Source organism: Fusarium oxysporum, chromosome VII (assembly GCF_013085055.1).
Source record: "Fusarium oxysporum Fo47 chromosome VII, complete sequence".
NCBI classification, from domain to species: Eukaryota; Fungi; Ascomycota; class Sordariomycetes; order Hypocreales; family Nectriaceae; genus Fusarium; species Fusarium oxysporum.
Window position 1 is genome coordinate 2,850,216 of NC_072846.1, and position 14,170 is coordinate 2,864,385.

At 48.5% G+C, this 14,170-nt stretch overlaps 4 protein-coding genes across 4 annotated transcripts; 2 read left to right on the plus strand and 2 right to left on the minus strand.

The window, feature by feature from the left end:
- Positions 1 to 984: 984 nt before the first annotated feature.
- FOBCDRAFT_296207 (Sodium/hydrogen exchanger family-domain-containing protein) lies at positions 985 to 3,248 on the plus strand. Its single transcript, XM_054705983.2, has 3 exons — positions 985 to 1,263; positions 1,318 to 2,174; positions 2,223 to 3,248. The coding sequence occupies exons 1-3, from the start codon at positions 1,014 to 1,016 to the stop codon at positions 2,877 to 2,879; spliced, it is 1,764 nt and encodes a 587-aa protein (XP_054561958.1). The 5' UTR covers positions 985 to 1,013; the 3' UTR covers positions 2,880 to 3,248.
- Positions 3,249 to 5,497: 2,249 nt separating this feature from the next.
- FOBCDRAFT_262741 (HCO3 transporter family-domain-containing protein) lies at positions 5,498 to 7,972 on the minus strand. Its single transcript, XM_054705984.2, has 7 exons — positions 7,669 to 7,972; positions 7,239 to 7,594; positions 7,001 to 7,176; positions 6,707 to 6,910; positions 6,478 to 6,621; positions 6,157 to 6,396; positions 5,498 to 6,072 (listed from the first exon to the last, which is right to left on the minus strand). The coding sequence occupies exons 1-7, from the start codon at positions 7,902 to 7,904 to the stop codon at positions 5,644 to 5,646; spliced, it is 1,785 nt and encodes a 594-aa protein (XP_054561959.1). The 5' UTR covers positions 7,905 to 7,972; the 3' UTR covers positions 5,498 to 5,643.
- A 2,109-nt stretch (positions 7,973 to 10,081) lies between these two features.
- On the minus strand, positions 10,082 to 10,759 carry FOBCDRAFT_321471 (uncharacterized protein; the record flags this gene model as incomplete). Its single annotated transcript, XM_054705985.2, has 1 exon — positions 10,082 to 10,759. The coding sequence occupies one exon, from the start codon at positions 10,757 to 10,759 to the stop codon at positions 10,154 to 10,156; it is 606 nt and encodes a 201-aa protein (XP_054561960.1). The 3' UTR covers positions 10,082 to 10,153.
- A 743-nt stretch (positions 10,760 to 11,502) lies between these two features.
- Positions 11,503 to 13,524, plus strand: FOBCDRAFT_186605 (SET domain-containing protein; the record flags this gene model as incomplete). The annotated part of the gene is made up of 2 exons (XM_059608628.1): positions 11,503 to 11,780; positions 11,830 to 13,524. The coding sequence occupies exons 1-2, from the start codon at positions 11,583 to 11,585 to the stop codon at positions 13,522 to 13,524; spliced, it is 1,893 nt and encodes a 630-aa protein (XP_059465427.1). The 5' UTR covers positions 11,503 to 11,582.
- Between the last annotated feature and the right edge of the window lie 646 nt (positions 13,525 to 14,170).

A 14,170-nucleotide genomic window follows, 5' to 3' on the forward strand; every position in this document is an offset into this window, starting at 1 on the left:
AGGTCGCCCCAGATGGAAAAGTTATTATTTCTTCAGTTGAATCAATTTGTGGAAGTTCCTGCTACAGTATGGTGCTCTTTTTAGCTCGTATACTGCTACGGTTGGGAGATGTTGCGTCGAAATCTGTTTTTTTGCTCTCTTCGAGCGTAAAGGTCAACCCTGACCCCGCCAGCCATCATAGATATCTAGCCGGGTGAGCTTTAATGAGCCGCGATAGGCCGAAAATATCTTGCAAGTAATTCTGCCTTCTGTTCTGAGTAACACCTACCCTGCAAGGGAATAAACCGGAGATAGACAGGTACTTGAGAAATGGACAGGGTACGCGACAATTAGGGGTCTGGCTCGATAGTACTAATGGTAGAATCATCAACTTCTTGAATGGAGATAGTAAAGTTGTCACAGGCAAAATTGCCGTTTTCTTCAATCTCCTCAGTGTCAGGTAACGAATTGTTCACAAGTTCCGATAGCCCATTCTCTCCACTGAACAAAACATTGGGGAATACAGCTGAGCTGAACGTTGCGAAGCTGGCTACTCTATAATAGGAAATGTAACGCTTGATCTATTGTAATATACCACGGCATGCCGCGACAGCAATATTAATTCTAAAACGACAAATCTTCATTTATGGTCTTTAGACCAGAGAACTATATAATAGAATTAAATTTGGCGAAAAAATTGGTGGCGGCGTTGAAGACCTAAGTCGCATTTGCCTACTGGAAGCCTGGAAAATGTACTTACTTTACTTATGTAGAACGCCGCACCTCATAGTGTAGCCGGTACAATGCGCTCAGACATGGCAGTCCAATCTCGAAAGACGATAATTTGTCTAAATGGTGATATCATCGCTCATCGTCGACGTACCATGTTAATATACAGGTCGGATGGAAGTTTCTCCGGCCCGCTACCCCACCGAGTCGTCATGCTTTCTCTTGGCTCGCTTTTCCGCTGTTCATTTTTCTTGTTCTATTGGTTCATCGCACTTGGAAGAATAAACTGCGACAGATATCCAGCCATGGCAACAGCAAAAACATCGCTCCCGTATCACGAGCCGGGGATTGTGACCATCCTTATACAAACCTCGTTTGTGCTCTTATTAAACGTCGTCAATTTCCTCCTCGATCGCACCCTCTACTGCGGTCTTCTTGGCCAAGTTTTTCTTGGCGTGGCTTGGGGAACGCCAGGTGCCAAGTGGCTAACTGTAGAAGCAGAGGAGGTTATTGTGCAGCTTGGCTATCTTGGCTTACTGCTTCTGGTGTACGAAGGTGAGCCGTGACTCTTGGACCATCTTGGCACAAGTCGACAACTGACATTGATAGGTGGTCTCTCGACATCCTTTCAAGCTCTCAAGGCCAACCTGCTCTTATCTTCATTCGTGGCCATAACAGGGATCGCCCTGCCTATGGGCATCTCCTTCGTCCTGCTGGAACTCACTGGTGCAACGCCTCTCCAATCTTTTGCAGCGGGGGCGGCTCTTTGCTCAACAAGCTTGGGCACAACTTTTACCGTTCTGGGCTCGAGCGGCCTGATCAAGTCGCGGCTGGGCGTCGTGCTTACAAGCGCTGCTATGATGGATGATGTTGTCGGTCTTGTCATGGTGCAAATCATCTCCAACTTGGGTGGATCTAGCTCAAGCATCAGTGCTGTAACCATCATTCGACCTCTACTTGTTTCTGCTGCCTTTGCTATTTGTGCCCCCGTGGCCTGTCTGTTGATATCTAAACCGTTCACCCTATGGCTAAACGAGCATCGGACGAAACAGCCATCAGGAGTCGCCAACCGAATTCTTACCAGGAGTAGCTCTATTTGGGTTATCCATACCTCGATCCTCATAGGCTGTGTCGCCAGTTCATCGTATGCTGGTACATCTAATCTCTTTGCTGCCTACATAGCGGGTGCTTCAATTAGTTGGTGGGACACAGAAGTTCCCCATCCAACACTCAACCGCCTTGTGTCGGAAGAAACCTCTCCCCCATCGCAGAATACCGGTGACCGGGATGGTGGAGAAACCAGAGACACGGTTTCGCCGACCGACTCTGAATCTGAATCCAGGCCCACGCCGTCTGAGTCTGAACTCAGGTCTACGCCATCCAGTACTCCACTCTTCTCAGGCGCTCAGATTTACAACAGTTACTTTATGCAACCACTGGAAAAGGTTTTGAGGCCATTCTTCTTCGTAAGTGGCATTATGACATCCTACTCGAGATCCGACTGACATTCAAAGGCTTCGATAGGATTCTCTATCCCTATCACGGAAATGTTTCGCGGCCCAATCGTCTGGAAAGGGTTTGTCTACGCCATCCTCATGCTCGTTGGCAAGCTGTTTTGCGGACTTTGGCTCATCCGTTTCTCTATTCCCCGCCTCCCCATACGATTCCCTCTTATATCAAAACTGTCTAACCTCCGGGTAAAAAACTGTGCCAGCAAAGTTCGTGAGAAACAGACACCGCCTTGTAACGAATCCGCAGAGTCAAGCTCTTCGCAGCCAGTATCGCCACCAACCACTTCGCCTTCTCCCAATACAGACTATTCAACAACCCGGAGCCAGATAATCACACCACATAGCGAACCAGCTGGTTCTAAGCCACGCTCAATTTATCCCGCTTCTATAATAGGCTGTGCTATGGCTGCTCGTGGTGAGATTGGATTTTTGATCTCGTCCATTGCAGAGAGCAAGGGAGTGTTCAGTACCTCTTCTGACGATTCTGGACAGAGCTCAGATATTTTCCTCGTCGTCACTTGGGCCATTGTTCTATGCACCATCATTGGACCCTTGGCTGTTGGTTTGTTGGTCAGGCGCGTAAAGCAGCTGCAACGGGGCGTTGAAAGGCAAGACCGTATAGTACGCAGTGATGTGCTCGGAGTCTGGGGAGTATCTTGAAGGATAACGGTAAATGTAGTGGTTTGGCTTAGTGCTTCCGTACCTTTTACGAGATTCATCCCCGCACTAGGAGACTCTCAGCAAGGCAACATGCTGTACAACAACCCGCCATCTGATACAGTAAAAAGGAAAGGACATGACGGCATATTTTAGGCCGAGGCCACTTGATTTCGTTACGAACTCTTCTGCAACGGTACATAGTCCCCAAGCTGTTAGGTTTTCGGAGAGGACGGCATGATCGATTGCATGGGAGAGAATGCCGCCTTTGGTCCTGATGGTTGTGCTGATGGTTGAACAAGACTCTTTCGACCATAAGTCACGGGACCGGGAACCCGTCACCCCGCTTTTGGCCCAAACACAATAACCTCGATATCTTTAACTATATAAAAGTCAACAAAAATAAGCTCTTTTCATCCGGTCTTTCTTTTATTAATCAAATAAGCTTATATGAATTAAGAAATGAGCTAATTAACTTAACTATTCCTTTTGTTTTACTACTGTTGTATCTCTTGTTTTATAAAGCTCCTTTAAAGTATATACCTTCTGATTTGGGTCTAAAATAACCTTTCTTCTCTTTGAGACTTGTGATTGGTCGTTTTTCTCGCTTAGTACCTTATTTTCATCTGTTATTAAAGCTAATTGAACGGCCCGTTCATCAAGGCCCTTTCCAATCGTCCGGAATAGGTGCCTTTTCCCCGGTGTAAGTGCCTTATTGCTTAATTCGTCTCTTGCAAGCTGCATAACATCTGATAGCTTATGTGGTGTTTTAAGATAAGGTAATTGAGAGCTTGTATTGGCTGGTGGTGTACTCGGATTGCCTGATTCAGCAGCTTGAGCCTCATTTTCATCCGGTATCACGTATTTACTTGATAACGGTCTTGTAACATTGATAGGCCACAAGCCTGATGAAAGCCAGCCGGCCCGGATCTTCTCTTCGGTAAAGGCACCGGCCCGAGCTTTAAAATAACACCTTAAAAAGGCAGCCTTAGCTGTATTCCCTTGTTCAACTAACGGAGCTTCCATCTCAAGTTCCCGGCGATACATCATCTTCAATACCCTAAATATAGTTAAATCAAGAGGCTGAAGAACATGCGATGTGTGCGGAGGAAGGTAACAGGGGTGAATATTATGCTTAAAACAAAGGTAGATGAATTCATCTGTTAAATGGTTCTCATACCTGTCTAAGAAAAGAAGCCTCTTTTCCCCATCCTGTTTAGGCAATGCATACGGGATAAAGACCTCCTTAAGCCATAGGGCTGAGATCTCGTTAGTAGTCCATCCCTTCGGTGATGTTGCAAAGCGCCAATTGCCTAAAAAGGAAGGATCCCTCGGGAACCATTGTTGTTGAGGCTGATCTCCCTTGAAGATGATAAACGGGATAAGGGCCGTGCCGTCGGCACATATAGCTTCTGTTATAGTGACCCAGCTGCGGCTGTGAGGGCTCTTCTTTAAGGTTTCCCTCTTCTCTGATTGGCCAATGACTAAGCCGTTAATACCGACCCTTTGGACGATGCCGGTTTCATCCATATTCCAACGGTTGCAGCCGCGGATGATCGTGATCTCGGGATCCTTCAATTAGTCAAACCAAGTCCGGATAATAATTGCCTTTGCCCCTTCAATACGCTTATATTCAACTCTAACTGCTTTAAGCGTTTTGGTTCGTTCAGAGCGTGCGAGAAATCGGGTAACCCAATGCTTGCCGAGAGGTTTGTTATCGCCTTGTAAGCTTAAAATACGGATAACAAGTTGCCTGATTTGGAAATGGGTTAACGGAGTACAAAGGGTATCTTGAAGCCTTAAAAACCGGATGATATCGGCTTCAACGGTCGGGCCGAGCCGCTGTTGATCGGAATGAGCCTTCTTTTGAGGCCCGATACCCTTGAGTCGATCCCGTAAGCTTGATCGGGGTACAGAAGCTTCCTTGGCGGCTTTGAGCTCTGATTGGCCATTTTGAACAAGGTTAATTGCTATAAGCATATCTTCTTCCGTATAAGCAGGCATTTTAGGCCAAGACCGGATGAAAATCGTGATACAATATCGACTTTTTCAGTGATTGAATTGATGAAAGTTATGGTGTTGAGTCTCAAAGCGGGGTGACGGGAACCCGGTCCCGTGACTTACTCTCTCACCAGAGTCATCCCTTCCTTCCAAATAGCCGTTTGGTTTCACGAACACCTGCTTCTTCAATGAAGTAACAGAGGACAGTTTCAGTCCCATAGCCTTGCTCTATCACCCCTTCCCACCCTAGCTTCCCATGCTCTGTTCTCCAAGGCGTTCCTGGTCTCGCTTCCTTCCGTGAAGCATTTCCTTGACGGCGTTGTTCAGGACAAACCATACCTTTACGTCATAGATGCCTCATACTCGGGGAGTCAGAGGTTGCCTTCCATGATCAACTTCGCCCGTCCCTTCTCCCCTGTCCTCTATTTGTAGTGGAATTTCCCGCCTGCGGTTGTGAGCTTGCGTTAGGACCCAAAGTTTGCTACCCAAAATGCAGTTCAAGTCACTTTGAAAGGAGGGGCCGCTGTTATGTTGTAATATTGAAAAAGCGTATGGTGTCTATTGGGATTCGGTCCGGTCGCAAATCGATCTATCTTAATTCATTTACAAACATTGGCCGACGCATTGTATTTGAATCTCCAACACAAAAGCTTTCAGCATCATTTCTTCGCACGATCATATCCATCATTGAGTAGAATTTTATTCTGAACACTGCCGCAACAACAAAAGTCCTGGTGAATTGAATTCTTTCCTTTAGGGCAAGCTTTCATCGATGTAAGCTTCCAGCCCGCTGGCGAGGAACACCGTAGCGAGCCTCGCTCCGTCGCCTCTCAAGACCCCAATCCCCTTCCTTGGAATGCTCCGGTAGCGCGGGCTTACCACCAAGACTAGCCAGAACCATCTTATTGGTCGCTGTGAAATCGTCTAAAATCTGAAGCTCCTGAAGCGTAAACCACCGGGGTACAAGGAGAATGCGGAGAGGAATTAAGAGGATAATCAGAACAGGGAAGCCGATGGCTGCGAGTGTATGCGAGACGGCCACGCATGCCGCAACGCCAATCAGTTGCAGTCCAATGTAGAGGAGGATCTTACGCCGTCGAACACGCAGCATCGGCTCGTCGCGCTGGATGAAGCGTTTCTCCGACTGGAGGTAGATGAACTTCTGAAGGATGCCATTGGACTCGATTGAACCCCACTAGCCCCAGTGTTATCAGCGAGACCTCATCGGCGAGAGGAAGAAAAGGAAGGGGATAGTGCAAACTTGTGTGAGAATACTTACCCCAACAATGAAAAACACACCGGCGAATACCGCCGCTGGCATGACGTGCAAGACCACTAGAAGAGGGCCGGTCATAGTTCCAATCAATCCCAAGCCCATCAAGAAGTGCGAGACGCGCTGCTCAACCACAGCGGTGGCTCGTACGACGGGGCGACGTATCTCAGTACCCTCTCCTTCGGAAGTCGGGATGATCTTCAAATCCGTCTCATAGATCGTCAAAGAGTCTGTGTGAACAGGTGCCTAATGGTAACACAAGCAAATGAAAATGTCAGAGTCGATGGGCTCTCCACATGGTATCGCACGAAACGAGATACTACATACCTGTGGCACGAGGCCGTTGGGCATGGGCAACCCGAGAATACCCGCGACAAACGTGGTGCAGCCGAGGAGGAAGAAGTCCCAGTGGAATCCACCGGGCTTCTTTAAGGGATACTGTCGAGCCTGGGCGGTAATGCTGCTGACGTTCTAGTTTTTCTCGTCAGCCATCCATTCACACTTTTCGGGACCAGACTATAGGAGGGGCCTTAGTCGAGGGCTCTAGCTGACTCACGTGGTCATAGTAAAACAGCAGCATGGTTAAGAAACCAAAGGGCATAGCGACAAACACCCATTTGACGTCCAAGTTCCAAAAGTCAATGAGCCAATTTCTCGGCTGTGTAGGATGGAAGGCCTTGGTGACGGGAACTCGCTCGATGTGCGTCGACTTGAGCGTGCCAGGAAAATGGGAGAAACCGACCCAGAAGAGAGTGCCGAACTTTTGAGAAAGTCAGCCATCTACACGTAGAAATGCTTGGGAGATGATCTCAAGACAGAGAGAGGTAGGTTAGTTAGTTTCAGAACTTACCACGTAGGCATAGTCAGCCAGTATTAAGCGGATTCCCGCCTTCCATACCGTACTCGACCCCAGTTTCTCCAGAGTGTAAACGGTTGCGAAATAGAGGATGGCGATGATGCAGGCCAGGTATCCTGCCGCAAGCCCCTCCTGGTTGAACTCGTTGACAAGTTCCTCGACTCCCTTAACTGTTACCCGATGGTCAGCCTGCTTGCGAGACCACAGCGATTTGAAAGACAGTTAAACGTACTGATGTAAATGATTCCGACATACATGCCGAATGACTCGCTCGAGAAATCTGTCACATAACGCATGTAGTCACACGTATTGAAAACGGCAACAAGCCAATGGAAAATCGCCGCCCAAATACCTGTCCACGCCATGAACTGGGGATAGATGGAGACATCATATATGCTAATGATATCATAGATGGTGAAGTTAAACAATGCGATAAGACCCGTCACACCAACAATAGTGAGTGGCTGGGCACTGAGCAGGCTGAAGACAATGGCTGCCATAGCCGAGGAGAACAGGGCCTCGTTAATTCCAAAGAATTGTCCCGTTCGACGATACATGTCGAGAGTGTAGGCGATGGCAGGAAGAAGGCTATTATCGACAACATCAGTATCAGTTCGACAGAAACCAGGAGGTTTGATCTTCAAGCAATGTCAAGAACATACTTAACAAAGTACATGCGAATTGTGCTAGCGACGGTCCGGTACGTAAAGGCATCGACAATGTCGCTCCAGTAATACGGCAATCTGCGTTTGACGTCGTGGTACATTCCTCTACCTGGATGGAGCATTCGCCAGCGTCGCCATCCGCGCCTGTCATCGTACGTGTAGGACAGGTTCGTCTTCTCCTGTCTCAATGTCGCGTCGCTGGACGAGTTGCCAGGCTCGACCTCGTCCAACATATTGGCGAATGCGCGTCTCAGCGGGCTGTCTGAGGGGAAGGAACAGTATTAAGAAAAGTGTGAGAAAGGGGGGTGGGGAAGTAAAAAGAAGGAAAATAAATGACAATAATGCCATGTCATAACTATATATAACCAAAAAGGGACGGACCGCGAGGGCCCCTTCGCTGACTTAAATGTGGAGTGGAGAGGCGAAAATGGCTCGGTGACGTTGCGGCTTGGAAAGCGCAAAAGCCTGGCTTGTGCAGGGATTAGAAATGTGTAGAATTTAGTGTACCTTTTTCATAGGGGTTAGTGCATAGTGGTGGTGTGGGGCGGATTTCTGCCTGGGCAGAAATCCGTCTTTCATGTTTTTTCCCCCAACATCCCTTATTTCCCCATGTCACGGCATTCTGGGGAGAGGACATGTAAGCTGCAAACAACGATTGGGGTTTGAGCAGGTGGCGTCTCGCGGAGCTTCTTTGTTCTCGCACCGACCAATGACTGTTGTTAAACCCTACCTTATGCTCTGGTTTCCAGACCTTCAGTTGGACCGAAAAGGAACCAATGCGACGGAATGGATAGTGGAAGGGGTACTAGAAGATTTAGACAGCATGGGCCCCTACCGTAACTGTAGATACCACGTTGATTTCAACATAGCCTAGGACATGCATGATTCATTGCCTGCGGGCTGTGGTGGGCCGGTATACTGGTCGCCAAGTCCCAATTCTCACAAGTGGGTCGCCTGTCATTAAACCCATGCCGCTTGCACCCACCTAGCTTGAGATGAACCCGGCCCCAAAACTTTGGGCTTTGTACGAGTCCGTCCACAACATCGCTCACTGCAAAATGTTCTAGAACAGTTCAAAGGTCTGGGATCGCCATGATCGGTTCGGACTCTTGGGCAAGAAAGGGACACAATAACTGTATCTAGGCACCGGGCGACCGCGGAACTGTCAGACTCGTGGCCAACAATTATGAGGGCGTCGACGCGATAGACTGGTCGCCAGCCCCGAGCTGGTATTGAACTGGCAGGGCAACTGCTCGGTTTGTTATTCATAATTGCAAGCCTATGGGTAGTTTCAAGAGTCCTTCTGGTTGGGCGAAGAAGGTACATTCCTTATGAGCTAGGATAGAGTGGATATCCCGACGCTTGGATGAGGCCGTACATGCCGTAAATCTTTTCGTTAGTATAGTAAGAAAGAGTATTTTATGACAACGTATGATTTGGCTCCTTTTCAAGTAGCGTTAATTATGCGTACGCTTTCTTCACTGCTAGGCATGCCGTTGACCTTCATGCTACGCCAGTTCGACATTTATTATATTATATATGGCGTCGTAATTTATCATCATTCTTGTAGTGATAGATAGTCTAAGCAACGCCCCTAGCCTCAACCCCATTCATTCACCACCTTCATAAGTTACAAGTCCCTAATTAACTACTTGACTTAATCCTGGGCTCGAAGAAGCTTCCTCTTCCATGATGATATCACTATGTGCTGTATCTAATATCCAGACATTGCCAACTCCTGCCGTTTCCAGTCACTTTTTGATGTGCCTTCCCTTATCTGGCTTCCTCACAAAGTGAACAAGCAAGTCCTACCGCCGAGCGGCGACTCTTTTGCACTCTTTTGCACTCATAGTGTCTGCAGTGCTGTGAAGTTCTCGATCAATTCTGTTAGGTAGGCGCTCGCTCAGTGCTAGAGCAAGTCTCGGATAACGTCCTTCTATTCCGCCTCTCTGGTCAAGAACTCTACGGTGCTCAACTCATTGAAGGGCAGCGTGGCACAGTGTCGGTAGTAACAAGATCCATGAATGTCGCTAAGGAGGTTGGTAATGGATTAATCGACAGGGAACAGGAACAAGCCGTCATTGATGCCTTTCTAGCCGTGAGTCACAGGTAGATGAATCCTCCGGTTCTCATTTTTCCACGTGCGTTCCGCTCCTTTTCTAGGTCCTCAGGCGGTTAGAGTATATGCTGGGCGGAAAAGAGTAGTAGTCGAGAATGAACGTGTTCGGTCAGTTTGGAGAAGTCATAGAGATGTTGATAGACAGGCTGAGATTTTTCTTCGATGAACACAGATAGAATTAAAGCTGATCTGTTTCTCAGTCTGTTGCCAGTAGACATGCAGAGTGCATGAAGCGGGATATTGTGGATCGTCATGTGCCAGAAGGGGTATTTGCACTGCCTTCTGATAGTACAGCTCTGCCGCCAAAGTGCGCCATTAGACGGGGCCAAACTGATTAAAGATCTCCCTAAGGGTAAGCGAGGGTCATGTTTCGAAGGACTTCGGTTGCTGTGTAGATTTGTTGAGGAGCGCGTTAGGAAATTCGCCGACGCTTTCATCATTCCATGTGAGTTGGGACGCCCAAAGGGCTGGTGAGAAAGAAGCCCATTGTTCTCGGATTTCACAACTAGGGTCGGCGACTGACGCCACAGCACGAAACTGCCACGGAGCGTACATCATGTTGTAGGTTCTTGTTCTGCTTTTGATCTCGGGTGCGGATCTGCAGACCGTCTTCCTGAGCGACAGATATCGGAATACGCGAGTAATGAACTTACCTACCAAAGACGAATGCCGCAAGGAGTCAGGAATCTTGCGTCCTTCATTCTCGTTCTGAGTACGGTGAAGCCACTTCTTGAGATCCTTTTCTAACAACAACATCTGCGCCTCAAACTCTGCTTGGCATTTGCCGTAATCTACGCCGGCCTTTCTTGGCTGTCCGTTCATAAGACGCGAATCCATTTGCTGACCTGGGAAGAGGCAGCAGTTTCCTAATGTTGAGTGATGAATGTCGATGCGTGGAAGAAAACCGTTCTTGTTGTGGAAGAAGAGGGGAGCCGGCTTCTTCTGGAGATCGCTCAGTGCTCCACTCATCTGGATCAAGAAGTGCAAGGACTGAGAAATCCCCAATCGCCCAATAATATGTCAGTATTAAGTTCCGTGCAGATTATTAGTGTTCCACGTGAGATTCCCCACTGTAATTATACATGGATAACGAGATTCTGTGGTAGGCATCCTGCACTTGATTGCGTAAAATCTCTGTGATTGGTGTGATCGGACTTGTAAACAAGTAGGCTCTGGGTTTGCATTCCTTCACTCTACTCACGCAATGCAACTATGCTTAAGTAGGCCAAATAGGGAGTAGATGCCAAGCAGTCGGTGCAACTTCGTATGTAATCTTTTTTTTTTCTTTTCCGAGAGAACACCAAGCCATGGAATAAGCTTAAATGCTACCTCTGGTAAAGGCAGGTTTCGCCGTTCGATGGTTTTCTTTTTTTTTTTTTTTTTTTTTTTTTTTTTTGTTGTTGTAAGGCTCGATCATCCCGCCTTTCTCCCTTTGCCATCATGTCGTCCATGCTTTCCGCGTCAAGGCTATCATTCTCTGCATGGGATTCCTCCTCACGTGTCAATTAGTCTTATTCGCGTGCTCATGCATCCAAAGGCCCGGACGCTACGAGGCCCGTGGGGTCTGATCGTTACCGAGAATAGCGGCTGAATGACGCCACAGCCTATTTGCCGAGGAACGAAAGGTGGGTACGAAGTTGCTGTCATACATATACTTTCTGCCCGGGCAGATTTGCCCCACCGCTGCTAGCTACACCTGTCGAGCTGGAATTTGTCTTGCTCAGATCTCACCTCCTACTGATCTACATTCCCATTCTCAAGCAACCTCAAAACACACAAATTTCACGACAACATGGATCATGTGCGTGAGGCTCTCCAGGGCGACTTCTTTGACCAGGTGAGCAGAGCGCTATCGGACTACGCTCTAGACGAACTCAGCAACCCTATCCTCTGCGTCCACGTATTTGTTCGAGATAGGAGCGATGCCAGTGATGGCAACGACACTTCGAAGGCCGATGGCTGGCGTCATTCTAGCGAACTTCTTCTATCAGTACGTTTTGCGACATTCAGGCCTGGAAAGTGGACTAACTCGTCCAAAGCATCAAGTTGATCTTGCTAGTAGCACAGCACCCCAACCACCTTGCAGTCCTACGTCGGCGTCAAGTACCTCCCCTCGGACATCACGACGGAGCGAGCCTCCGCCCGCTACGGCTCCCGCGACCGACGCAGCCCGGAGAGTCACGAAGGCCACTGCCCTTGCCTTGCCACGTAAACGGCAAAGTGGCTTACGCCCGGCTCCCAGGAGCACCGTTGTCGTCGATGATGGCCTCGATAGCCGCCGTCAGATGCAAGTCGGAGACGAGAATTTCCCGAAAAGAGCCAAAATTAAGCCTGATGGCGTGTTTTATGCACGGGAGTCATCGCTAAGCAAGTTTATTGTTGGCGTATGGGAACAAATACATTCGGGCCTCATTCTGGACCCTCATGTCCTCACCGAGCAGGTCCAGCTTACCGCCGCCACAGCTACTTGTACAACAGCAATGCCAACGCCACAAACATTCGCCTGCGATACCCAGAGATCTCAGGGGACCCCGCCAGCTTCACTTGGTATTACTGTCGGTATCCAGAGCCGTTCAGGTATTACTTACGACTTCTTTAGTCGAAGTAATTTATTCTGTCGCAGAGTCACCCAGGCCAGCCGCACCTGTCGTTCCATCGAGGTTATTGTCCAGGCGCGTTGGGTCGAGCTCTTTGACTCATACGTCGAGTATCTTTCCTGCACGAATCCTGGAATGTCCTCAACCAAGAGTCGCATGAGAGCGCTGACCGAGGCCTGTAATGACTTCGGGTGGTCCGAAAAGGAGCTGCGAAACAAGATGGCCATCTGGCGAGGCTACAAGGAGATAAAAGACATTCTGGGCTGGGTTGCGCTGGTGTTTTCGGGAATGGGCCTCTACCGCCTTTGCAAGTACCGCATCGACTTTGACAAAGAGAAATTTCAGCGAGTACGAGCATTGCGACTACGGATGGAGGTAGCCGCAGATACTTTACATCAAAATTGGCGCCAGATTTTAGCTATTGTTGGTGAATCTACGCAACAGCGCTTCAGCGGCCACCCTCATGACTGGGTCGTGTATCAAGACGGCTTTGACCCAATTCCCCTCCGATCAACATACCTAGAGAATGATCCGAACTTCAGTTTTGAACATCTCGAAGAATCTGTCCTAGATACAACGTCGTGGGGCGCTGACGACCCTCGCTGGATCCCTCCGCTTAATGCTATTGCATGCGTTACAGACACGAATATCTGTGATGTATGCGGGCAGGCGCAGTCTAATGACGCCACACTCAATTCTTGCAAGTGCTTCCCTAGCCTCTTCGGCGGTCCAAGGTTGCCATGCCCGGTGCAGGTCTTTCGAACACCTAACGGACGAAATAATGGGATCCAGGCACTTCTGCCATTCGAGAGGGGTATTGCCATTGGAGAGTTTGTGGGACTTGTGACTAAGAACATGGAGGACCAGGACGTGCTGGATAGTAAGGCGGGTGGGCGAAGATATCAGATCTGGCAAGGGAGGCAAGGGAACTTTACTCGGTTCATGAATCATAGTTGCAAGCCGAATGCGCAGTTCCAAAAGTTTGTCTGGCTAGGGACGCAGCATATTTTACTTGTGAGTAAAGGGATTGAAGCAGGCATGGAGATCACGGTAGACTACTCCGGAAGTTATTGGCATGGGCTAGATAAGAGATGTCTCTGTGGTGAAAGTTGTTGTCGATATAATGGTAGTACATAGGGAATGCCGCTATTGTTCTCTTTCCTTATGGGAAAATACATGCTTCTTGGATCGCGAAAGAAATGCAACTGGCCATGTCAGACACCAGTTAGCACTCAGAGTAAAGCACGTAGCAATTTGCCACAGTGGCTAGGGCCAGCTTAGAAGTGCCAACAAACCTAGGCAAACTGGGCTCGTCTCGATTATGAGTGCTGTTGAAAGTAAAATTTAAGAGCAGGAGACGTACTAAGTCACCAACTGAGACGTTATCGAGACATTCTCGTTGTATGCGGCCAACACGTACTACCCTACTCTTCTATTCCTAATTGTCGTGTACCCCTAATCAAGCATGTAGACCAGAAATGCGCCGCATTTCCATTTGGGCCTGTAAACCGAGAACGCGAAATGCGCCGCGTTTCTTCCACGAAGGCCCGTGCCAACCATGTAGACGACCGCGCTCTTAAACTTTATAGGAGACGCAACCCGCAAGCGGGTTGCCCAGAAAGAGCCTTGAGGAACGAAATTCAAGATGGGATTTGGGCAGGGGATAACATTTTCTGCGGATAACTGCAAGCTATGTGTAATGCAACCTCAACAAGAAACTAGCTTTTTGCTTTATTGAGGTTAACACCCATTACACCTAAGAATGCCCCACTCCTTTGCCCGC

Coding starts and splice junctions, on each gene's coding strand:
- FOBCDRAFT_262741 (XM_054705984.2), bottom strand. CDS start 7,904: ATGTTGGACGAGGTCGAGCCTGGCAACTCGTCCAGCGACGCGACATTG. Junction 6,911..7,000: donor TGGCTGACTATGCCTACGTG/GTAAGTTCTGAA, acceptor CTTTCTCAAAAG/TTCGGCACTCTCTTCTGGGT. Junction 6,622..6,706: donor TGCTGTTTTACTATGACCAC/GTGAGTCAGCTA, acceptor GAGAAAAACTAG/AACGTCAGCAGCATTACCGC.
- FOBCDRAFT_296207 (XM_054705983.2), top strand. CDS start 1,014: ATGGCAACAGCAAAAACATCGCTCCCGTATCACGAGCCGGGGATTGTG. Junction 1,264..1,317: donor ACTGCTTCTGGTGTACGAAG/GTGAGCCGTGAC, acceptor TGACATTGATAG/GTGGTCTCTCGACATCCTTT. Junction 2,175..2,222: donor TTTTGAGGCCATTCTTCTTC/GTAAGTGGCATT, acceptor TGACATTCAAAG/GCTTCGATAGGATTCTCTAT.